The 24750-nt window shown below is 39.9% G+C and overlaps 1 protein-coding gene across 4 annotated transcripts; it reads left to right on the top strand.

The window, feature by feature from the left end:
* Positions 1–1372: 1372 nt before the first annotated feature.
* LOC139275128 (ras-related protein Rab-39A) lies at positions 1373–22900 on the top strand. 4 transcript variants are annotated; one of them, XM_070892170.1, is made up of 4 exons: positions 1373–1911; positions 13559–13779; positions 16246–16310; positions 17157–22900. In XM_070892170.1, exons 1-4 carry the CDS (start codon positions 1697–1699, stop codon positions 17241–17243), a joined length of 588 nt encoding a protein of 195 aa, XP_070748271.1. In that variant the 5' UTR covers positions 1373–1696; the 3' UTR covers positions 17244–22900. The 4 variants fall into 4 exon arrangements, 3 of the variants coding, with proteins under 3 accessions (XP_070748271.1, XP_070748270.1, XP_070748269.1); XR_011595675.1 differs by having other exon boundaries at positions 13559–16310; XM_070892169.1 differs by lacking the exon at positions 17157–22900 and having other exon boundaries at positions 13559–13993; positions 16246–17139.
* Positions 22901–24750: the final 1850 nt, after the last annotated feature.

Here is a 24750-nt window from a genome sequence, read left to right on the forward strand (position 1 = left end):
GAAATAGGATTCTGGTAGTTAAACTTACCAATGGACAAATCTGCCGCAAACACGTGGATCAAACAAAAAGGAGGTTCAGCAACCCCATAGAAGAAGCAGAGGAAGAACATGATGTAGAGTTCACTCCACCACAGGTGACCAAACACCGGAACCAAAGGGAAGAGAGCCCAGTCACTGTGGGCAGTCCGGACAGGCCTGAGGCACCGCAAACAGCAGACACTCAGGCCAGCGCCCAACAACCGGAGCCCCAACTCAGGCGCTCTACAAGGGAGCGTAAACCACCAGAGAGACTCAACCTGTGATCCCAATAAGACTTTGGGGGGGGAGGTGATGTCATGTAACCCATGTATAATCTGACCTAAGTTGTACACTGTGAGAACAATGACCACTAGGTGGGAGACACTCCTAACCTGGACCTTCAGGTACAAAAGGGGAAGCTCCACCCACCTTCATCACTTGAGTGCTAAGGAATAAAGGACAGGTCACAGACTGACCTTCTCTCAAGCATGGGCCTCGTGTGCATTTATACTGTATAGTAAGGGGAGAGCATGCAGAAATCAAGTGCAGGCAGCGGAAGGAGCGTGCAGCAAACCAGGCTCCCCGCCTACCCTTCCCTTCAACCACTGTCTGTCCTACCTGTGACAGAGACTGTGGTTCTCGTATTGGACTGTACAGCCACCTAAGAACTCATGCTAAGAGTGGAAACAAGTCTTCCTCAATTCCGAGGGATTGCCTATGATGATGATGACAGGAGAGCAGCCACTAGGAGAATACACTAAACATTTGGACTATAATAGTTTCTCCTTGATCAGGTGAGTAGAAGTGTTCCATGTCTGAGGTTCCTAAATTTATAGTTATGTTTAGAAATACTGATTTCACAATGCATTCATGCTCTATACGCGTGATTTAGATCATTTATAATTTTGCCTAATTTTAGGGGAAGAGGAGAAACTTCGTTTAAGTTTTTATTGGGAACTGAAGGTTGAAATTGCTCAGTATGAATTACTCTATGGACTATTTTTAATATGCAACTTTAAACAATTAACTATGATATCAGTCCGTTACCCTTTACTACATTATTACAGATTACAATATTCTTAAATTGACCTCTCACTTTTGATAGTATTTTTATGGTAATCACATTGTAATACCCTTGAAGTGAAGACCCGAACATCTTCTCTGCCTCTTTTTCTGTCTGTGTGTGTATATATATATATATATATGTGTGTGTGTGTGTTAATTCTTTAAATCAAATCTAAAGAGCCTTTGGCCAGACAATCGTCCACGTCCTATTGAGCTCAGCATCAACCCACAGTTTCCCCAGGAGCTCCCGCCTCCTCCTGTGTCCCATTGGTGGATGCGGTCGCCTTGTATCCGTTTTCTGATTTGTGATTGGAGGTTATTGATGTCAAGCAGCGCCCTTGTGCTGTCAATCATTGTTTCCCTCTTCCCGGGCTTGGTTTTCCGGTACCAGCTCTCGAGCTGAGTTTGCAGCAATAAAAACTGCATCGGGCTGAAAAACAGGGGAAGAAATTTTGCTGCATTCAGAGTATTTTTTTTTTGCTTTGCAGGTTGATGGTATTATTTAGACATATATTTTACCTGTTTCCGTTTTATTTTTTTTGAGCAAAACAGCATTTTGTAAATTTACTGAGACGGTGTGAAGAGGAGAGTGGAAGGGGAGAAAAGTTATGCCATGGAAGCTATTTGGATCTATCAGTTCCGTCTGATAGTGATCGGAGACTCGACGGTGGGGAAGTCCTGCCTGCTCCGGAGATTCACCGACGGCAAATTCAACGACGTCTCTGACCCCACGGTCGGCGTGGATTTCTTCGCCAGGCTGGTGGAAATCGAGCCGGGGAAGAGGATCAAATTACAGCTCTGGGACACGGCGGGGCAGGAAAGATTCAGGTGCGCGGCGGCATTTTTGTTGTTGATTTTGAGTGGAAATATAAAGTATGGAGATGAAAGCAAATTTAAGCCTGGGATGGGATGGGAGGCGCTGCTGCCGCCGAACTGCTCCAGGGAGATGTCCTTGGTTTGCATAACTTCAAACGCCGGACCAAATAATATAACTTTGGAAAGCAATCCGAAAGCCCTTTGGTAGAATCGAGTTGTAAAACATGCATTGTTCTGTCAAACAGTTTCGACTCTGGGGAATAATTCCAGGACACTTGTATTTTAATTTGTCTATGATTTTAGTCCGTGTCCACCAACCGATGTTGTTTCTTTTCGAGTTAATTTGGAACTGGGAGCCAGCTGTCATTTGTCAGATGAGAGGGGCCCAAAGTAAGGAAGGCATCTTCATTTTTGCATCAAGTTCAAAATGCAGCAGTAGTCTGTTTATTACTGTTCATAATATATTCCACCAAATTTATGTTTGGACATATTTGAATGCTGATGGGGGGGAGGGATTTACAGTGTTGGGAAGTCTGTAGCTGAAAGATAAATTCCTGATTACTGCAGGTTGGGACTTGATTATGTCAAACTATTTTAGCTACATGGCATACTGAATCCTAAATACCATACAGGTATAAAAGATTTAGGATTGTAATAATCTGGAGAGAATTCTGGAGACAGATTTAGTTCCTAGAAAGGGCCTGTATAGAAAACTTTGCAGCGAGCATAGGAACAGGAATAGGCCATTCAGCCCCTCGAGTCTGTTCAATGAGATCATGGCTGATCTGTATCCTAACTCCAGTAACCTGCCTTGGTTCTACTGTAACAAGTTAGTGCTGCAATAAAAACTTACATATGACATTGAAATCTTGTGTTTTAATCTTAGCTTTCATTAACATGTTGATTTTGATTAGTGACATTTCATAGCAAAGTATAGATGATTCTTATCATGGTGACTATACTTCCTTTAAAACAGCAGGTTCATCTGTGTGAAATGAAATTTATTCTGTTAATTTTAGAGGAAATGTTTCTGTAGTACTTGCATCATCGTTAGTAAAATTGCTGGTATGAATTTACTTCAATATTTTGAAGGCGGTGGAGGAATTACAGAATGGCATGTTGAATCTTTGACCTATCCTACTTTGCAGCTTCCATTTGGTCAGATGTATACTCCTATGCCATGTTTTGTCACCCAAAATGTGTTGCCTCACACTTAGCCAAGTCTTCCTGAATTCTTTAATAGTTCTCCTCACAGTTTACCAAACCTTCTACTTTTGTATCATCAGCAAATATCAAGATTGTGTTCCATACATTTCAGTCCAAATCATCCATCCAGCCACAAAACTGGATCCAGCATTGACTCCTAGGTACACCACTTCCAACTCTTCTCCAATCTAATAAACACCCTCTGACATTTATTGCCCGTCCACAGTTGTCCTTGAGAAGATTATGGTGGGCCTTCTTGAACTGCTGCAGTCCAAGTGGTGAAGGTACTTAGCTGCACCCATCCAGGCAAGTGGAGAGTATTCCATCGCAATCCTGATGTGCCTTGTAGATGCTAGAGAGGCTTTGGGAAGTCAGATGGTCAGCCACTCACTGCAGAATACCATGCCTCTGACCTGCTCTAGTAGCCACAGCATTTATATGGCTTTTCGAGTTGAGTTTCTGGTCAGTGGTGACCTCCGGATGTTAATGGTGAGGGACTTGGTGATGGTAATGCCATTCAATGTCAAGGGGAAGTGGTTAAGGCACTCGTTTGTTGAAGATGGTCATTGTTTGGTACTTGTGTGGCGCAAATGTTATCAGCTCAGGCCTGGATGTTATTGAGTTTTTGCTGTATGGAGGGCATAGGCTGCTTCATTATGTGAGAAATTGCAAATGGAGCTGAACACAGTGCAATCATTAGTGAACAACCCCCATGTGACCTTAATGATAGAGGGAAGGCCATTGAGAAAGCAGCTCAAGAGTTGAGCCTAGTACTCCTCCAGTGATGTCCTGGAGCTGTGATGATTGGCCTCCATCTTCCTTTGTTCCACGGATGACTCCAGGCACTAAACAATTTGCACCCTGATCCCCATTGCCTTACCAAGGTTCCTTGGTGCTACTCTCTGTAATATGCTGCTTTGATGTCGAGGGGTGTCACTTACCTCATCTCTGGAATTCAGCTCTTGTGTCCATGTATTGGCCAAAAATGTAATGAGGCTGGAGCTGAGTGGTCCTGGCGGAAACCAAACTGAGCTTATGCATGTCTTCTGAAAATCTGTACACTACTTACACTGTTTTTCTTTCATCTATCTTATTAGTAACCTCTTCAAAATGTATTAAATTAATCAAACATGATACCTTTGTCACGTCTCTTCTGGCTGTCCTTGATTAACTCATGCATTTCTAAATGGTTACAAATTTATCTCAGATTATAGATTTTAAGAGCTTACTTACTGCTGACATTGGACTAGCTGGTCTCTATTACCTGGTTTTCTTCTTGTGTCAAATGTATTTGTTTTGTCTTCTAATACTCCTGTGAAATGCCTTGGGATGTTTTACAGGTACTACGTTAAAGGCGCTATATAAATACAAGTTGTTTATTCCTCTGTTGCTTGAGCAGCACAATTTGCATTTTAAGGAGGGTTGGAAAATTGTGACAAGAGTCTCTGCTGACTCTCTTTAACCTTCAACAGCCTAGGGTGTATGCCATCAGGGCCCGGTGACTCACCACCTTGAATTCTGCTAATTCTTTTCAGAACCAATTCCTTTTCCACAGTTAGTCTATCAGTTATTCCATATTCTCCTCCAGCACACTTACTTTATTGGCCAGAAAAAGCAGCAAACCTGAGGACTAGGAGAAATTTAGAATTCAGCAGAGGAGGACAAAGGGTTTAATTAGAAAATAGAGTATGAGAGGAAGCTTGCTGGGAACATAAAAACTGACTGCAAAAGCTTCTATATATATGTGAAGAGAAAAAGATTAGTGAAGACAAACGTAGGTCCCTTGCAGTCAGAATCAGGTGAATTTATAATGGGGAACAAAGAAATGGCAGACCAATTGAACAAATACTTTGGTTCTGTCTTCATGAAGGAAGGCACAAATAACGTCCCGGAAATACTGGGGGGCCAAGGGTCTAGCGAGAAGGAGGTACTGAAGGAAATCCTTATTAGTCAGGAAATTGTGTTAGGGAAATTGATGGGATTGAAGGCCAATAAATCCCCAGGGCCTGATAGTTTGCATCCCAGAGTACTTAAGGAAGTGGCCCTAGAAATAGTGGATGCATTGGTGATCATTTTCCAACAGTCTATCGACTCTGGATCAGTTCTTATGGACTGGAGGGTAGCTAATGTAACACCACTTTAAGGGCCCAAGTTTCCACACGATAAAAAACGGGCGCCCCTCTGAGCTGGGCGCCCGTTTTTCGCGCCTAAAACGGCGCCTAAAAAAAACCTCGCAATTCTGGAGCGTTCTGCAGCTCCTTATCTGCCTGGCGCGGCGCCCAGGGGGGCGGAGCCTACACTCGCGCCGATTTTGTAAGTGGGAGGGGGCGGGTACTATTTAAATTAGTTTTTTTCCTGCCGGCAACGCTGCGCGTGCACGTTGGAGCGTTCGCACATGCTCAGTGTGAAAAAAAACATTGGCACTCGGCCATTTTTGTAGTTCTTTGTAGCTGTTTAATTTTTGAACATTTTTTTAATAAAAGCACATTAACACTTGCAGCCTTCTCACTGTCTCCTCACTGCCCCCCCCCCCCCCCCCCCCCGCGGGAAGAACGGGCGCCTCCTCTCCCCTCCCCCACCCCACGGGCAGAATGGGCACCTCCCCCCCCCCCCCTCGCGGGTGAGAACGGGCACCTCCGGCTGACTGCAGAATTCTCCCTGCCTGAAGCACTTTCACACAGGTAGGAAGATGGTTTATTTAATCTTTTCTTTTGCTTATAAATGTTTATTTATTTGTATAATATTTGTAGAATTATAAATAAGGATTTATTGTAGAATTTAATGAGTTCCCTTCCCCCCCCACTCCCCCCCCCCCCCCCCCCCCCTCGTTCTGGACGCCTAATTTGTAACCTGCGCCTGATTTTTTAATGTGTTGAACAGGTTTTTTTAGTTCGACAAAAATCTTCACTTGCTCCATTCTACTTTAGTTTGGAGTACGTTTTCACTGTGGAAACGTTGAAATCAGGCGTCAGTGGCCAGACACGCCCCCTTTTGAAGAAAAAATTCTGTTCCAAAGTAGAACTGTTCTACCTGACTAGAACTGCAGAAAAAAAAATGTGGAGAATTGCGATTTCTAAGATAGTCCGTTCTCCACCAGTTGCTCCTAAAAATCAGGCGCAAATCATGTGGAAACTTGGGCCCTAAAAAAGGAGGGAGAGAGAAAACGGGGAATTATAGACCTGTTAGCCTGACATCAGTAATGGGGAAAATGTTGGAATCAATTAGTAAAGATGAAATAACAGCGCATTTGGAAAGCAGTGACAGGATTGGTCCAAGTCATCATGGATTTATGAAAGGGAAATCGTGCTTGACAAATCTTCTAGAATTTTTTGAGGATGTAACTAAGAGTAAACAAAGGAGAACCAGTGGATGTGGTGTATTTGGACTTCAAAAGGCTTTTGACAAGGTCCCGCACGAGATTGGTGTGCAAAATTAAAGCACATGATATTGGAGGTAATGTATTGACGTGGATAGAGAACTGGTTGGCAGACAGGAAGCAGAGAGTCGGGATAAACGGTCCTTTTCAGAATGGCAGGCAGTGACTAGTGGGGTGCCGCAGGGTTCAGTGCTGGGACCCCAGCTATTTACAATATACATTAATGGTTTAGATGAAGGAATTGAGAGTAATATCTCCAAATTTTCAGATGACACTAAGCTGGGTGGCGGTGTGAGCTGTGAGGAGGATGCTAAGAGGCTGCAGGGTGACTTGGACAGGTTAGGTGAGTGGGCAAATGCATGGCAGATGCAGTATAATGTGGATAAATGTGATGTTATCCACTTTGCGGGCAAAAACATGAAGGCAGAATATTATCTGAACGACGGCAGATTAGGAAAAGGGGAAGTGCAACGAGACCTAGGTGTCATGGTACATCAGTCATTGCAGGTGCAGCAGGCGGTGAAGGCGGCAAATGGTATGTTGGCCTTCATAGCTAGGGGATTTGAGTATAGGAGCAGGGAGGTCTTGCTGCAGCTGTACAGGGCCTTGGTGAGGCCTCACCTGGAATATTGTGTTCAGTTTTGGTCTCCTAATCTGAGGAAAGACATTCTTGCTATTGAGGGAGTGCAGCGAAGGTTCACCAGACTGATTCCCGGGATGGCAGGACTGACATATGAGGAGAGACTGGATCGACTGGGCCTGTATTCACTGGAGTTTAGAAGAATGAGAGGGATCTCATAGAAACATATAAAATTCTGATGTGACTGGACAGGTTAGATTCAGAAAGAATGTTCCCGATGTTGGGGATGTCCAGAACCAGGGGTCACAGTCTAAGGATAAGGGGTAAGCCATTTGGAACCGAGATGAGGAGAAACTTCTTCACTCAGAGAGTTGTTAACCTGTGGAATTCTCTTCCGCAGAGAGTTGTTGATGCCAGTTCGTTAGATATATTCAAGAGGGAGTTGGATATGGCCCTTACGGCTAAAGGGATCAAGGGGTATGGAGAGAAAGCAGGAAAGGGGTACTGAGATGAATGATCAGCCATGATCTTATTGAATGGTAGTGCAGGCTCGAAGGGCCGAATGGCCTACTCCTGCACCTATTTTCTTTGTTTATCATTTCCATCATCTTTTGTAAAACCGATGCAAAATATTTATTTAATATCTCTGACATACCTTTGTCCTTCACAATTAGATTCATTACTGAGTAGTCCTTAACTCTCCGACTATTTTACTTTTTATGGGCTAGAAATTCAATTTTTGGCTTGTTTTTTTCCTGTTATTTTACAGCAAAAATACCACTAAAAATAACTTTTTTAAGGGGGTAAAATTGACAAAAAAAATGCGCCCAATGGCAAAAATCGGCATTGCACGAGGATACGCGGTAGAAACTGCAGTCCTCGCCAACTTTAGCCTGAGGCCTATCACCGCCAAAAATACAGGCCTTGGGAGGGAAGAAAATACACACACAAAAAAATTGCAAAAAGCAAAAAATAAACATTCACTGTACACTTAAATGTAACTTCAACTTATCTTTGTTGTAGGTCTTCATACCTACCGCTGTTTCTGGGGCTTCAACGCAGGCTTTTCTTGGGCCTTTTTCTTTCACCCTGAGTAAGGGTGTGCCAAATGGCCAATTTTAAGCGGTGCCATTTTTTTGGCATTGCACGTCGTCGATCCGCTTTTCGGCAATATTTCAAAACCGCCATTCGTTAACTTTGGCCAATTTAGGTGAGTACCTTTTACCGGCAAAAAAGGCGAAATAGCGCCGACAAAACGTGCGTAAGGCTGGCCAATTTCTCCCCCAAAATGTTTGAGAAAGCCCTACTATTTCCTTTTTATGCCATCTGTTGGTCTTTTTCATATTCCCTTTTAGATCTTCTAATCTTTCCTTTCATTTCTTTTCTTTCTTTCTATATTCATTCATAATTATCTTTTGTGTTATTCCAACATTATCATATGTCTCCCTTTTAACTTTCAGTTTAGTTTTAATCTCTTTATCCATGGAATTCTATACTTCCATGCATCCCCTTTTCACCTTTATAGGAACATATTTATTTTATACTCTATGCAGCTCGTATTTAAAGATTTCTCATGCTGATTTGTTAACTTGTTAACTTTTCTGCCCATTTAATTTGGGCTAGATTTCCTTCCCTAATCTTTTTATTTTACATTATACTACTATGGCATGGGGACAAACAGATTAGAAGGTTAATTGCGTAGCTCAGAATGGTGTGGGAGGCAGGGGTTCTGCTTCATGGGACACTGGCACTAGCACTGGAGAAAGAGGGAGCTGTTCAGTTGGGAGGTTCTCCGCTTAAACCGGCTTGGACCAGTTTCATGGCGAATCGAATAAGAGAGGTAGATACGGCTTTAAACTAATGAGGAGCGGGGGGGTGGGGGGGGGGTGTTGCGGGTGGGAGGATTCAGGAAAGGGTAAATTCAAAAGCCATGAGAGAAATGTCAAGGCTCTAGAGCAGAGTAGCAATTTGGGTTTAAAAAAAAGCAGTGGGTCAGGAAGGGACTGAGCTTAATGACTAGGGTGACATCAGGGAAAAATAGAAAAAAGTTAAAGCTAAAGGCACAATAGCTGCGTGAAGCATTCACAACAAAATAGATGAATTAATAGCCCAAAGAAATAAATGGTTTTGATCTAATAACCATTATGGAGATGTGGTTGCAGAGTGACCAAGGTTGGGAACTAAATATTCCAGGATACTTGACTTTTAGAAGAGATAGGCAAAATGAAACAGGATGGGTTGGGGGGTAACCTTGATAATAAACATTGGGAGAAAGACAGTAGAGAGAAAGGATGTTAGTTTCACCCAAAGTACATATTGATTTTCTGAGCTAAGAAACCACAATGGGCAGGAAACACTGGTGGGAGTAGTTTACAGGCCCCCTAACAGTAATTGTAGTGTCAGGCACAATATAAATCAGAAAATTCGAAGTGCATGTAACAAGGGTAATAAGTAATCATGAAGGACTTTAATTTTCATATAGACTGGGCTAACAAACTTACTACACAAAATTAGGGCTCCTGGAATTAGGGGTAATATATTAGCATGGATTGAGGATAGGCTAACAGAGAGTAGGAATAAACGGGACATTTTCGGGTTGGCAGGCTGTAACTAGTGGGGTATCCCAAGGATCAGTCTCAGTATAAGGGGGTCAGCCATTTAGGACTGAGCTGAGGAGAAATTTCTTCACTCAAAAGGGTTATGAATCTTTGGAATTCTCTACCCCAGAGGGCTGTGATTGGGGATAGTGCGGGAAGGTGGAGTTGAGATAGATGATCAGCAATTATTGGGCCGAAAATTCCGGCGAGACCTCGCAAAAGCCGGATTTCGGGGCGCAATGCGCAAGCGCTGAAAACCGGCTTTTCCGATCTGTCAAAATTTCACTGGACAGCTGCTCCGCATCCTCGGGAGAAGGACATTCGCATGAGAGAGATTGGGCGATTTGCCCAACTAGTGCCCAGCGAATGTCCCTCAAACTTTTATGCCTGACAATAGCTTACTTTTACCAGCGTAAGAGTTTTAAAATGTATAAAAAAATAAATTTAAACATTCATTTTATATTAAAAACCCTGTCCATTAAGGTAAGTTTATTTTTAACACTATTAAAACACATTTAAAAAAAAAAATCCAAAACATATATATTTTTTCTAAAACATTTAATTTCAATTAATTTTAAATATGTGAGGTGTCGTAGTTATTTATTGTGCTGTGTTTTGGGGGGTTATTCTCATTGATCGTAATGGGAACTCATACAGAGTTCCCATTTTTATCAGAGAGTACTGCATAGTGATTGGTGGTCCAGGCCCATGTGACTCCATCTTCTACGTACGTACCTGAAAGACATCTTCCCATGCACTGCGCAGCGAATCTAGGCCTCCGACCGGAATCATAGGTTGGTCCGGGACCATCAGGTACCTTCGTAGATTTTTTTCGGGTCGGAGGTGTTTGTACGAAGGAAGCCTCCACCGGCAATTTTCCCCCTATTGAATGGCAGAGCAGGCCTAATCCTCGCCATTTCTTATGTACTTGTATTGCACCAATCTCCTGCTCTCACACTACTCCCTGCTGTGATGAAAAACCTGTTTTAAAAGTTTATGTTTCAATCTTAATTGTTTTAAGCTCAATATTTCTCCACCTGGCTTATTTATTTATATATCCCATATCTCTGCAATACAATATCCTTGATCCTGAAATTCATCCGTTTCTAATGTTATCAGCATTATTAAGGAGAAAAGACATGTATTTTGAGAACACAATTGAAACCAATTCTGTCTGCAATGCTGTTCTGTCCTGTCCTTGTAGAAATAAAAGTAATGTAAAAAAAAGTATCAATATTCTTACACCACCATTTCCAAATATCTACAGCTATGAATTTCAGACTGGACAAATCAAAGAGTAAGAAGTAGAAGCATAAATCGCACTAAGTTGCCTGAGCTTCGTGGTTTGGATTGCCAGTGGTCTGGGGCGACATTTGATTTGTAGGCCACAATATGGACAAAAAAAGCTTCGTTTGGAACTGAATATCACGTGAGGCGTGAAACAGGAGGCTGATGCGCCACTGCCCAAAATGAATTTCTATCCCATTATGTTTTGGGAAAGGTACTGGTGGGTGCATTACCCCAGCAAGGAATTAGTGCCTTTAGGAGGAGATTGGGGAAAATTGTGAAGAAAGCAAAAAAAAAAAGTCTTTATTCTGGATTGTGTTCAAAAATGACCACACAAGTCCTTGAACTGCCATGATCAGACAAAAGCTAGCATAAACCAATCAAATGAATGTAATTAATGTTGCTTGACCATGGAGGGGCAAACCTAATACTTTTTTCACATTAAATTCACGTGCACTTTTATAGGAGAAAAGAGCATAAACTCTGCTTGATTTTTGTCGCTTCCTCCCTAGCTTAAGAATGCACGATGCCAATTATAATAGAGTTGCACAAGCAACAAATTAGTGATTCGGGATTTGTTTTTTTAGAACCCGTAACTCCCCAGACAACAATTCTGTGTGGCATTTGGGGAAGGGCTCATTGGTTCTTAAGATACTTTACTACAAGCAGGGAGGAAGGACCACTCTTGTATAACTCCTAGTATCTGGTTCCATACGTAGAGGTAGGAAAATTGAAAATGAGAGGGGACTGATTTTTTTTTTAAATGTGTGTAAATTCTGTTACCTACCATAATTGAGGAAAATTCCACTTCCCACCCCCATATGTCTGATAGAATGGAAATTCACTATGGAAATTAAGGCAATACCAACAAAATAAATGTAATTTAATCTTTCTTGGTCTATGTGATTGATTTATGCAGACATAAGGAGATTGATCTTAGCTGGCTATGTTTTGAGGTGTTTTGTGTGAAGCTTTGTACCATGAACATTCTGGCAGATAATCAGAAAAGGAGCTAATTGGAATGTGGATAATGGAGTGTTCATTATATTTGCCCATTAAATTAGATATGCTGCCTTCAATTGCAGTGACAGACACTCGTAAAGTGTTAATAACCAGAACCTATTGAAAACATGTAGTGACACAGTAAACAAGCCCAAATATTCATTTTGATGGAGGAGAGTATTCCAAGGGATGTATAATATTGTTTTAATTAACCATAGCCTTCAGGCACCTTCCTTACACTCTAATTCAATAGAAATTTGGTTGAAATTATTACTATAACTCTGTTAAAAGTCAGAATTGGAAAAATAACATTACTGATCAAATAAAATTTAATCTAGGGTTTAATTTTAACAGACCATCCTAAGTGAAAATTTTTATTTTAAAATTCAATTTTTTATATTGTGAAATAGGAAGTTTAGTGTTTCGGTTCATGCACCAGATGAGCAGCATTTTATATTCTCAGGAGAATACTGTATTTTTGCAACTGATAATTATTTATAAATACTTGAGTTTTGTTTAGTTTCAAGGTAAATTTTTCAGTTGCTACTCTTGAGAAGTTTAAATTGACTTCAAAAGGGGCTGCATTGACTCAACTTCTTATCAAATTTGCTACCAAAATTATTCTAACTGTTTAAATGTGTCACTTGTTCCTTTTCCTTTTAGTGTAAGCTTGATAGCACGTAAGTCAACCATTACCCTATTCCTTGTTGCTTCAAAATAGGTATTTGTTTTCTACTAAAATACTGAGATGCTGAACTTCTAACCCAATCTTTTGTTATAAATGAAAAAGAGAAAAAAACAGATGTTCAAGAATGACTTAAATACTAACCCAGTCAAGGGATTTATAATATACTATTGCGATTTATGAGATCATCTGAACCCCTGAATTATGTTGAAGCTTTATAATTTTCTTCAAGATACCAAACATTCTATGTTAAAGTGCTTTCAAGAGCAGACATTTATGATTAATGAGTATACAATATTAGATATTGCTGCTGTACAGCAACATGGCTAATTGGAGATGGAAAGTCAGTGGTGAATGAGGGCAATTCACAGTTGCAATTTGTGATTTATTTTAATGAATTCTGTTTTCTAGGATCAAAAACTATTATTTTGGAATCAGAGGAGGGGGAAAAAAAGATCCATTTCCTGGGTTTATGATCATCACTGTGGAGGACATCAAAGTAGATCCTGCCCTCTTCCAGTCTGGGTGTACTTTCCTGCAAGTGTCATTAGATAACAATCGGGAACAAGGATCATTGCTGAATTTTATTCTCCTAACCCCCCTCCCCTAACCTGCAGTAATTCACCCCCAATTCGTTTACCTAAATGAGCAATCGGGAGAACCCTGCGTTTTTATGAGATCAAATTTAACTCGCCCATTTTTCCAAAGAGTGTTTGCACTATTTGTACAAGGGACTTTCAGCATGAGCTGATGCTGGAGTTTTTTTTTTGTTGGGGGCAGGTTACCATGAAACTTTAGTGACATATTGCAAAGTGTTAAATAAAATATTAACACTAATTGTTAGTTTTATACCTTACTTGATCACTGTTTGGTTCCAAAAGGAAAAATTGTCTGTTGAATTCTACTTTTTTTTTTATCCTTCTTAGGTCCATAACACGTTCCTACTACCGTAATTCAGTTGGTGGGCTGCTTGTGTTCGATATCACAAATCGCAGGTCTTTTGAACATGTGCGTGACTGGTTGGAAGAAGCAAAAATGCATGTCCAACCATACCAAATCGTATTTCTGCTTGTCGGACACAAATGTGACTTGGCAACCCAAAGGAAAGTTTCAAAGGAGGAGGCGGAGAAACTTGCAGCAGTATCCGGTATGAAATACATAGAGACTTCTGCAAAAGATTCTACAAACGTGGAGGAGTCCTTCACTGTTCTGACCCGAGAGATATATGAGCTGCTCAAAAAAGGCAACATATCCATCCAAGAAGGGTGGGAAGGTGTTAAGAGTGGTGTGGTTCCGAATGTTGTTCATTCTTCTGAGGAGGCTGTGCAGCCTGGAAGAAGGTGCTTTTGCTAGTCATTTGGGTAAAGAACCCTATATTCCAAAGAGTTGCTTAATGTACTTTTTAGCCTTTTCTGCAAGCTTATCTGGATATGTCAACAAATCTACTAGGGTTTATCCTAGATCTAGCATAGATTTGGTTAAAATATATTTCATTGGAAAGTAAGTACCCTAACTTGGCTACAGAGCTTCTCTAACATGAAGTGTACAAATTTTATTTTGTCAGTAGCTGCAGACTTTAATAGTAAGAGTGTATTTTTTTGCACAGTAAAATCAAGTTTTATTTTTGGAACTTGTTGCCTTACTGTAAGACTGGCCAATCTGAGAGAAATCGAAGAGGATAAGTAAAGATTTAATGAATATGTATATTTGATATGAGCCATTTGCCCAAAACAGTGATTTAAATAAGGTTTGGTCCAATTCAGGAATGCTTGAGTAATTTCTGGGGATGTGAGAAGCAGAAATTATTGGCTTATTGTTTTAGAAGCAGAAATGTTTTGTGTTTTATGCAATTCCTTAATTCCCTAGCCTTTAATTAAACTCTTATGAATTGTGAATATTTTCCACAGTTTGGATTTGAACCCAGTTGCTGCCATTAGATGTTTAAACAAGTGGCAGTGGGTGACTAATACAGCACTTGAAGCAATGATGGAGGAAATGAAAACAATCTGCTATTAATAATACCAGAATTGTGCTATTAACTAAGGCTTCAAAATGTTGCACTGCCACAAGTTACCACTTGTGTCAATGTCCACGTTCCTGCGATGGTAGACTGAACTCCCTGAACATTTATGGTTTAGGCAAGGCAACAAACAAAGTGTTTGGCTAATTGTATACACAAAGATGTTGGCCGAAGCCCCTCACTTTGGAGCCCTGCACTATAGTTTTTTTTTGTGGGCCAACATTGTTTAGTGTTTGGATAATATAGAAAATGAATGAATGATAAAATCCAGCTGTGACATGGCACGTGGCTCTTTGGCTTGTAGCTTTTAATGTTACAGTTACAAACTGCTGCCTTTTTCTTTTTGCCTGTTGTGGTATTGAACTTGATCCCTCCCAAATTTGCACTGTAGAGTGGAGATGAGAATGGAGAATGCGTGATCAAGGGAGCAAGTAAAATACTGCCATAATTGTGACTTTTACAAAAGACTTGAATATTACCAGCAAAGTTTTAAAGTTTAAACATCAAATAAGCTTTTAATCTTCCACAAGAATATAAGAGATGTCCTCCTCATTCTTGTAGGTCAGGCAACCTTTGTATGCACTTGCTCATTTCCTTGCACTTACTGTTACTAGTTTTTGCGCAACACACGATATCGGCGCCATTTAAATACCCCTCTGTTAGTCTAGATGTGCATGCAATATGCTGAATTGGCTACAAACCTTAAGCACACCAGCCTGCTCTTCAATTCTGAAGTGAAATGTGAAAGCCAATATGTAAATAAGTAGCTGGTTTTGGTAGTCTTTTAAACCCAGCTTATCAGATGTGGTTTAACTGAACCCAACTGAAAAGTCTGTGGACTATAAACCACTTATTTACACAGACAAGCAAAAAGTATTTTTAATTTACCTGTATTTTAAATATAAGGATGATATTTAAGATGTAGGTTCAGGGGTGAAAATCAAATGTTCTAGTTTCTTTATTTGTTCGATTGTTCATAATAGCTGAACATTTTGGGCAAGTTAAATATTAATCACTTCATTTTATACATCACAATTAAATCCTCTTTTAGTATAGCATATTTTTAAATGTCCCTCACTCATCTCTATACATTTACCAAGCAGGAGGAGAGGCTGATCAGTGATGACCATCTCAGCCAATTGAATACAGTAAACAGAAATAGCTTATAATTGGTGACCTCGTCTCATTTCTTCAGTATCAAACAGTTGTATCAATTGCTCATATATCTCCAGCTGGAGTAATTTTTAAACAAAAAGCAGCAGATTAACATAGCTAGTGGGTTTAACAAGATTTTTGGTTTGACCCAGGCTATTAATATTTAAATATATAAAGAATTAGCAAAGTGGTAATGATTGCTGGCCACTACCAAACATTCACACAAATGGCTTGAGTTTCCTTTTTTGAAATTTTCAAATTGCCTTCATGATTGTCCGAGTTGGTTAAAAAAAATCTTGGGCTTTGGGGAGGAGAGATTTTTGATGCAGTGATTTCCTAATCTTGGCCATCGGGAACTGGTTTCAGTTGAGAAACAAAATCAGAGGGCTCATTATGCCAAACTTATTTCATGTAATCTCTCCGCCTCCTGCCTTTCAGAAGAAAACCACAGAAAAACATTCACTGAGGATTGGGAGGAGGTTATTGGGCCACATGTGGGCAAGGTAGAAATTACCTATATTCACCTTTACTATTTTGAAATGCAGAAATTTAACACTTGTATTAATTTATGATTACCCTTATGAATCCATGGTAGTTTAATTATTAAATGAATATGAACAGTTGTACTTGTGATGAGGCCTAAAATCAGAAAGTAATTATGAATGCCAACATTTTTGCCTTGTTCTCCAAAATAAACAGTTGCTTTGTGTAGTATAGTTGTTTGACTTTTTTTTTCCCCCCCAAATGTTAGCAGTGACTTCTGACCTAAGAAAACTATATATTCCCCAAAAACAAATTTAGATTCCCTAACAGAAAAGGAGAAAAGAAATTGTAAGTTTAAAATAATTGCAAATTAAATTAAGACCATAATTGCCCAAGGTGCATTAAATACCCCATGAGTTCTTGATCTGGTGTAATCTTGATTGATAATATCCAGAGTTGTCTTGAGCAAACCCCAATGTTTCCTCTGATCTTGCAAATGTTTTTAAATCTTTTGAGTTTTTTTTTTAAAAACTACATTGATAATACATTTTTCAACATGAGGATTTTCCCCCATATTTTGGGTAAATTTATTTTCAGTATCGTGATTCTTTATGCAGTAATGAGATTTTGGAACTGTTTTACTGCAAAATTAGCTCTACTCGCAAAGGAAATCAGATATTCAGATGTGATCCTCTCACTATGTGATGTCAACAAATGTTGCTGTGCTGCAAATAGCCAGTTTGGTAGTATATCAAAGATAGTTAAAAATCAATGTCATTAAAATGAATGTGTTTCCTGACTGTTTTCAAAAACCTTCATATTGAGGATTTAAACTGCCAAAATAATTTTCGCTTTGTAACTTTCAGACAGACTTGCACTTCAACTTCCAGCACATTTATTTTGAATACTGGAGCTGTGATCTTGCTGCTTTTAGTGGCAATTCCTTGTTCTAACCAGTGCAGCTGCATGGGAGGAGAGGGGATCGACAATAGGGATTCGAATAGAATGTTTATACTGACGGGTCACCACTGTGCCTGAATTGGACTCTGGATGAGATCCATCATTAATGACTTCTATTAATCCAGGTGCCAATTCAACAAGTAGAGTGTTCATACAGCTTTATAGTAGTTAAGGGAGCCAACATTTTGGAAAGAAATCTAGATTCCTTTTTGCTAGGAGGTAAATATGCTAATATCTGTGGACGTGATGCTCATTTGGGTCACTCTAAGCTGTTACTAACATCAGATTATTTCCTCCTTCCCCTGCTAAGAGACACACGCTGTTCTTAAAATTGTTTGCAGTTTCTGCATTGGAAAGAAAAATGAAATGTTACTAATACCAATTGGTCTTGTACCTGCAAGTGAGTACTATTGAGGATTTGTTTAGTACTGAAGGGTAACAAATTCTGGAGGTATTGCATACATTCTTGTATGTAATATATATAATCATGCACACGTCTTAAAGTTCAACATTGTTCAACTGTTTTTGTGTTTGCAATGCACAATTAATACAGATTCCTTTTGCAAACAAATTATATGGGTTGTGCTTTCTATGTTTGTTCTCAACTTTGTTCTGTACCACAATTTTTTACTCGCGGTAGTCCTGCAACATTATGCAAGATCTTAAAATGAAGGTCAACCTAATATTTGCATTTTTTTCCCAAGTTACATATTATTGTGTGGTACACCTAAACTTTAAAATTGAATTTTACTTCGTAAATTACTTTAGAGTGGAGAGCATATGCAGTTTTGTTTATTAAAATATGCAATCTTTGAAAATTATTCATTTTTACCAATAAACAGGCCACAATTGTCATTCGACTCCAAACTGCTATACAGGGTTTTTTTCTAATCTGCTGTAAGTTACAAATATTGGCTGAATCAAGGTTTTTGCAGGACAATATATTGTTTAAACAGTTTGGGATCCCACAGTACATACCAGGTAAAAGCTGACCATTCTGTTTGATTGCTTCATGGTTTGTATACAATTCCATGTCAACGTTTTGCATACGCATAGAAGAATTGATGTGGATTATATGCAGATACTAAAAACTTGGGTAAGTCGCATGTCAGTGCATAGCACAGCAGTCAGTGTTTTGACAACATGACTAGCTGTGCTGGTGATTGAGGTGTTTGTATTAATGTTCCAAATGTAGGTAATAAATGCATAAACTGATTTAATGCTATAATGTACGTCTTCAGTACTGATAACCTACAGTTCGCATATGAATCACAAACTCTTTTAGGCTTCATGTACTGTTCAATTCCATTTCTCTTAAAGCATTTATTTTCTACTTTACTGGAATTTAAAAAAAACACATTCCCCTCAGCAAAGATTTACAATTCCTTTTCTTAAAGGGGTAAATCAACAGAACACATCTAGGTAATGTAGGCTGTTTCAGCAATAATTAATTGTAAATAACTACATTCTCTGTCTCCCCATCAGGACTGCTTTCAAAGATCAAAAATTTACAAAGAAGTATTATGATTATTTTGAACATGTTCTGTTTTCTATCCTAATTTCTTTAATAATAAAAGAAAACAACAAACCTTGAGTCTAACACTGACTTGGAGTAACTGATACACATTCCATCTGCATGCTGCAGATTCTGGCACAAGTGGGACCCTAGAAAAAGCAAAAATGTCAGTTTCCTAACAACAGCTTCAAAATAGTGATTTTAAAAATGTCTTTTAAAGTGCTGTTGATAAATTTCAGCTCTCCCCTCCCTTGTGGAGAAATGTTCAGGGACGGGGTCAGGGCCAGGAAAGATTGGGTGGGCGAAGATTCTTCTAGAAGTGGAGTCGAGCCCTGGAAATTCACACCCACAGTGTTCTCGTCACCAGCCCTCAGGTAGACTAAATAGACTACTATTCCATAATTTATGATGGTGAGATTCTCTTTATAAATACTGTATACAGTGACTTTAATTTTTAAAAGTTACCACAGATTGCCTTAAACGTATTGATGTTTGTAAAGAGCCAATAAAACTGTTGGCTCTTTATTAATATTCAAAATTTCACTGACACATGGACATCAGTCAGCAAAGTACTGCATATGCTTATAGGTACACATAAAATCATAGAAATAGAAATATAGAAGGAGGCCATTTTGGCCCATTCTACCTGTGCCTGAGGTACTAACTCCATACTGGACCTAACTACTCTAGATCTATCTTCCTGCTGTTGCCCTACTATTTAATATTTTTCTTCTTTGTCTTTATCTTACTCTCAAATGTAATGATTGAATCAGTTTCAATAGCCACTTGCAGTAATATATTCCAAATTCTAAGAACTCTTTGTGAGAAAAGATTTCTTCAGATGTTCTCTTTGTTTCTTGCACTTCTTGCTGTCTCATTGTTCTATAATTTTATACTCATAACTATATCCCCTCATGCCTAGTATTCTAGTGAATGTATGTTGCACCGTTTCCATGGCTCCACTATCCTTTCTATTATAGGGTTCCCAAACTGGATACACTATGCTTTCATGCACAGTGCTCAACTTTCCTGTGATCTGAGTGGTATAGATCCAGCACTATAGCTCAATGCTGCTAATATATATCACTTTAAAGTAGGTACGGGTGTCAAGCTGGCGTCTGCAGTATAACAATGGCATAAAATACCAAAAGTTAACAGGTTTGTTTCACATAACCATAAATCCTATTCTAAGATGAAGTGAATATAAATCAGTTGATCCGCAAATAAAACCAAAGATGATGCAAGAAGCAGATACGGGCAGGTAAAGTGGATATATAAAATGATTTAAACAAAGTTGCAGATTTTAAGTTCAATACATTTAATGTATTCTATCTTTTTAATTTTCCAAACAAAATATACTGATAATAACCTGACCCATCTAACACTGGGAGTAACTATAGATTCTAGCTGTAAATGCAAACTTTTTTTCATTGTTTTATCTCCCTCCTCCCAATCCCAAAAAGCATTTTTTAGAAAAATGTAATCAATTTGAGTAGAGTTTTATCAGTTACCGCTTTCAGTTACTATGAAGAAATTCCCTGTAATCAACCTACAACCTGCATTATCAGGTAAGTTCATACTCTTTCTGAATTTCACACTATACTATTTTCCGCTGTCTACTTATCTGACGCACACAGGCTTTTTCTAAAACCTTTGCTTGAGTGGTACAAATGATTAACCTAATCCATTTTTTAAAAACATCTAACGTATTCAGTGGGTAACTTTGCACCTATGTTTCAGTGTGTTATGAATTAGTAATATACCGAGGGTTTGGTGTCATGTAAATCACAAAAGGAAAATTTGATTGGATTATCATCCTGAGATTTGTTATGTTATGAAATACACTACAATTTGTGTTCTGTGTAACATAAAGTTTGTGGGCAGAACTCGTGTTCAGATTTTGACAAACTTCTTTTCCTGCCAGTATGCATCATGATGGAGCGGATGAAAATATGCAATGCAACTTAATCTGAAGTGCTTTAGTACCATGTATTTTCAACTGAGGTAATAAGTTTATTTCTCATATAATATGCCCAGTGTGTATGTCAATGCAATAATCCACTCTGCAGTTTTGAAAAATGTAATGTTGCTGTTACCTGAACCACAATTTATATTAGAACTTTAACTTATTTCCTGCCAGTCTATTTTAATTTGTTTCTTTAAATTTCTGACTGACTTATCAAGCTAGCCAGCATGTAAGTGGTACACCCAATTTGATTTTGAATTTCTTATCCTCCTTGGTAGAAGAGAATGGCATTGTGTTGGGGCTGTCACAAATAGTAAAATATGGTATTTGAATAACCTCCATTTGGTTGAAGACTTTAATATTAGACCTGTTACTCTTCACCTATAGAAATTTTTAAAAACTAATGGTGATACTGCTGTAGTAGCTCTGCTGTGGCTGATTCACTCCTCACTCAAAATGTGCAACTTATACACAGCTGAGTATATTGTAATGAAGTATATAGATGCATAACTAAATGATGTTGCCAAATATTTTTGAAGAGCAAAAACTACACTTCAATTGTGATTCTGCTCTAAATACCTTGAATTTTAATATTTTGGGACGGTTTTATGTTATATCAATAATGAAACTCAGCTTGGTGTATTCTTGGATGTTTATTCACTGAGCAACTGATATAACTGTCAGCTGAACATATCAATGTATGTGCAGTTTGGCGACTACTTTGAAAGTTTCTGAATTAAAATGACAAGTGTCTATTCTTGATGGCTTCATTTATGCTAATATTGATTCACCATGTCAATAATCAATATTTCAATAATTGAAAATTCTAATCGGTTGGCACTGTTGTTCTAGTATACATTTGTGCCTTAAACTAAATTTAGATAACAGGACAATCCAGGCTGAATGTGACCTGCAAAAGGTTTAGACTTGAGGGGCTAGAAATTCAGCGATTTTGAGACCGGGTTTTTGGTGCTAGTTCACCTTTTTTGGCGCAAATCCGGTCAACGAAAATTCAGTGACGTTTTGTGGCGGTAGTTTTCAAATACTGCTGGAGAGGGGACTGCTGGAGAGGGTACCGCCGCCGTGCAAGACTCGAAATATCGCTTTCGCCAAAAATTTGGCTCTGTGCACACCCATATTTTGCGCGAAAAATACCGACAGGGAAAAAGCTGCGTTGCAGTCCTTGGCGCAGCGGTAAGGATGAAGACTTGCAAAAAAGGTAAGTTAAAGTTTTTATTAATTCTTTTACAGCAATTCGCTGGATAAGTGTCTTGTAAATGTTTTGTGAATTTTTTTTTTTAGGTGTTTTCCCACCCTCCCTCGGCCCAATTCACAGCGGTATGGACTAAAGTTGGCGAGGATCGCGGTTTGCACCGCGAATCCTTGAGCAACGTCGATTTTTACCGCTGTGCAAATTAAGGCCTGAATTTACGGCCTGCGATGTTTTGGCGAAAAAATACAGTTATCGCTGAGAACCGAATTTCTAGCCCATTATGTCCTAAGTGAGTAGATATGCTGTCTTGGCATTACAAAGACAACATGTGCAGTCTCCTTTCCACACAAAAAAACCAAGCAATTTGCAATTTTCTTTATCTGTTAATACCAGCTGAAAGTGACTCTCATACTTTGCAGTCTAGTCCAATTCCAACATCAAGAATTAAGTGTTTGACATTGAACGATAATTACATTAAATATACCGCACCATTTATACTCTCATAAATCAGCTGCAGATTATGCAGATATGGTGTAAAGTATGACTGGTCACATTGGAGAATTTGTGCTTCGTTCAATATATGACAATTGGCTTCCACCATTTTTTCGCTGATAGGGACTTAAACTCTGTATTGAGTTTTACAACCAATTATGCATAAACTGAATCTGTGTTTGAAAATGTGAGAGCAAAGTTACATATGGCACATTGTTCCATATTACAGGAATAAAAATGAGATTAAAACATATCTGCTTTCTGTAACCACGAAAAGCACCGCCTTGTGTTATGACGTATATACCATGTCAAAGGATCTTGAGTCAGCAGTCTGACATAATAACTGAGGCATGCGTTACCAGCACTTAAGGGCCTAGTACCTATTATGCTTTTCAGTAATTGTACTACAAATTTAAAGTTATGTATCTGTATGTTTTCGTTTAATTGTAAAATGTATGTCGAGTGACCATAAAATAAATAATTATGTTTAAAAACTGCGTGTTTTTTCATTTTTTATTTTCCTGTGAATCGTATGTTTTCCTTCTGTTTTCTCCCCTCTTCTGCAGATGCTGACTGTGGTTATAATGCAATTCTACGGGCATTGCCCATTGCTCAGTACCTTGCCCAACTGGCCTGTTTTTTTCCTCTGAAATCCAGACCATGATTGTTGTAGCCTATTTTTCCATGGCAGACATCACAACCAAGCCTGATGCTGTTCCCAGCCAAGGTCCGTGCAAGTACCCTTTCCTTCAGGGACTGCTGGATGATAGCAATTGGGAGCTGGAAGCCTGATCAATTTTACCTGCCTTAGCTGCTGAGGCTGTTAGTAGTCCTCCCATTAACGCAGCTGAATCAGCCATTTCAGTACGGAAATCGTTTAATGAACAATGCAAAAAAAACTATGACCTTTTGAAACAATCTCTTCATGTGTTATGAAAATACTCATTTTAAGAGAGAAGTTCTGTTGTATCAAGTTAAATATCCTATGACAAATATGTGATGCAGTAAAGAGTTCAATTCAGTATGGATGTAGATAGAGCCTCCTCGATTGTTTGTTTGTTTTTTTTTAGGTACTGGGCCTATAGTTTTCATGGTTCATTAATTTTAGTTAAGAATTAGATGTGAGCAGAAAGTGGAGAATACTGCTTTTTGATGTGTTTATGTTTTCACCAAAAATAGCAAATGGAAGAAAATATGCCCCAGGAATACTACTCGTATCTGAATCGCCCAGCTAATTATTTTTGTACTGATGTTACTTCAGCTTCTTCCCCCCCCATCTGGCTCCATACTTTCTCCAAGGCTATTCCCTTGATGACTTTTATCATTTATTTCCTGTTCACTTTATGATTAAGCAGCACTAGAGATAATAAGGTTGTGATTGCTTCAAATCTGGAAAAATCAAAAACCAGTTATATTTTGGGTATAACCTATCTTTCTCTTTTTCAGGTACTGACTGACCAATTTTTATTTCAAAAGCTGCTGATAATTCTTTATGATGACACTGCTACTGCTGAAACTTGCAGCTTAATGATATAAGAATTGATGAATCATGGGGCCCAAGTTTCCACAAGAAAAAAAACGGGCGCCCCTCCGAGCTGGGCGCCCGTTTTTCGCGCCTAAAACGGCACCTAAAAAGATCCTCGGTATTCTCCATCTACTTATAGGTCCTCTGGCGTCGGCGCAGCCAGCACGAGCTGTGGGGGGGCGGAGCCAGGTCCCGGCGCTGAAAACAGTGCCGGGACCTCTGCACATGCGCGCTACAGTCGGCACGCAAGTGCAGTAGCTCCAGGCGCCGAACTGTGTGGGAGGGGCCCGAAGCACGCAGCCCCTAACCCTGGCCCAATGGCCTCACTGGGGCTGCGTGAATAAGGCTCCTCCCACGGCCAGCTCCTGCTCCCCCCCCCGACCAGACCCGACACTCGCTCCCACCCCGCCGACCAGACCCGACCCGACACCCGCTTCCCCCCCCACCCCGCCGACCAGACCCGACCCGACACCCGCTTCCCCCCCCACCCCGCCGACCAGACCCGACCCCCGCCCCGACCCGAGACCCGACACTCGCTCCCCCCCCCCCCCGCCCCGACCCGACACTCGCTCCCCCCCGCCCCGACCCGACACCTGCTCCCCCCCCCGACCCCCGCTCCCCCCCCGACCCGACACCCGCTTCCCCCCCACCCCGCCGACCAGACCCGACCCGACACCCGCTTCCCCCCCACCCCGCCGACCAGACCCGACCCGACCCGACCCGACACCCGCTCCCCACCCCGCCAACCAGACCCGACCCGAGACCCGACACTCGCTCCCCCCCCCCGC

The sequence above is a fragment of the Pristiophorus japonicus genome, chromosome 10, assembly GCF_044704955.1.
Source record: "Pristiophorus japonicus isolate sPriJap1 chromosome 10, sPriJap1.hap1, whole genome shotgun sequence".
Classification (NCBI taxonomy): domain Eukaryota; kingdom Metazoa; phylum Chordata; class Chondrichthyes; family Pristiophoridae; genus Pristiophorus; species Pristiophorus japonicus.

Bases quoted from the DNA above. Each gene is read 5' to 3' on its own strand.
- LOC139275128 (XM_070892168.1), top strand. From the start codon at position 1,697: ATGGAAGCTATTTGGATCTATCAGTTCCGTCTGATAGTGATCGGAGAC. The intron at 1,912-13,558 runs GTGCGCGGCGGC...TATCCTTCTTAG, and splicing joins GCGGGGCAGGAAAGATTCAG to GTCCATAACACGTTCCTACT.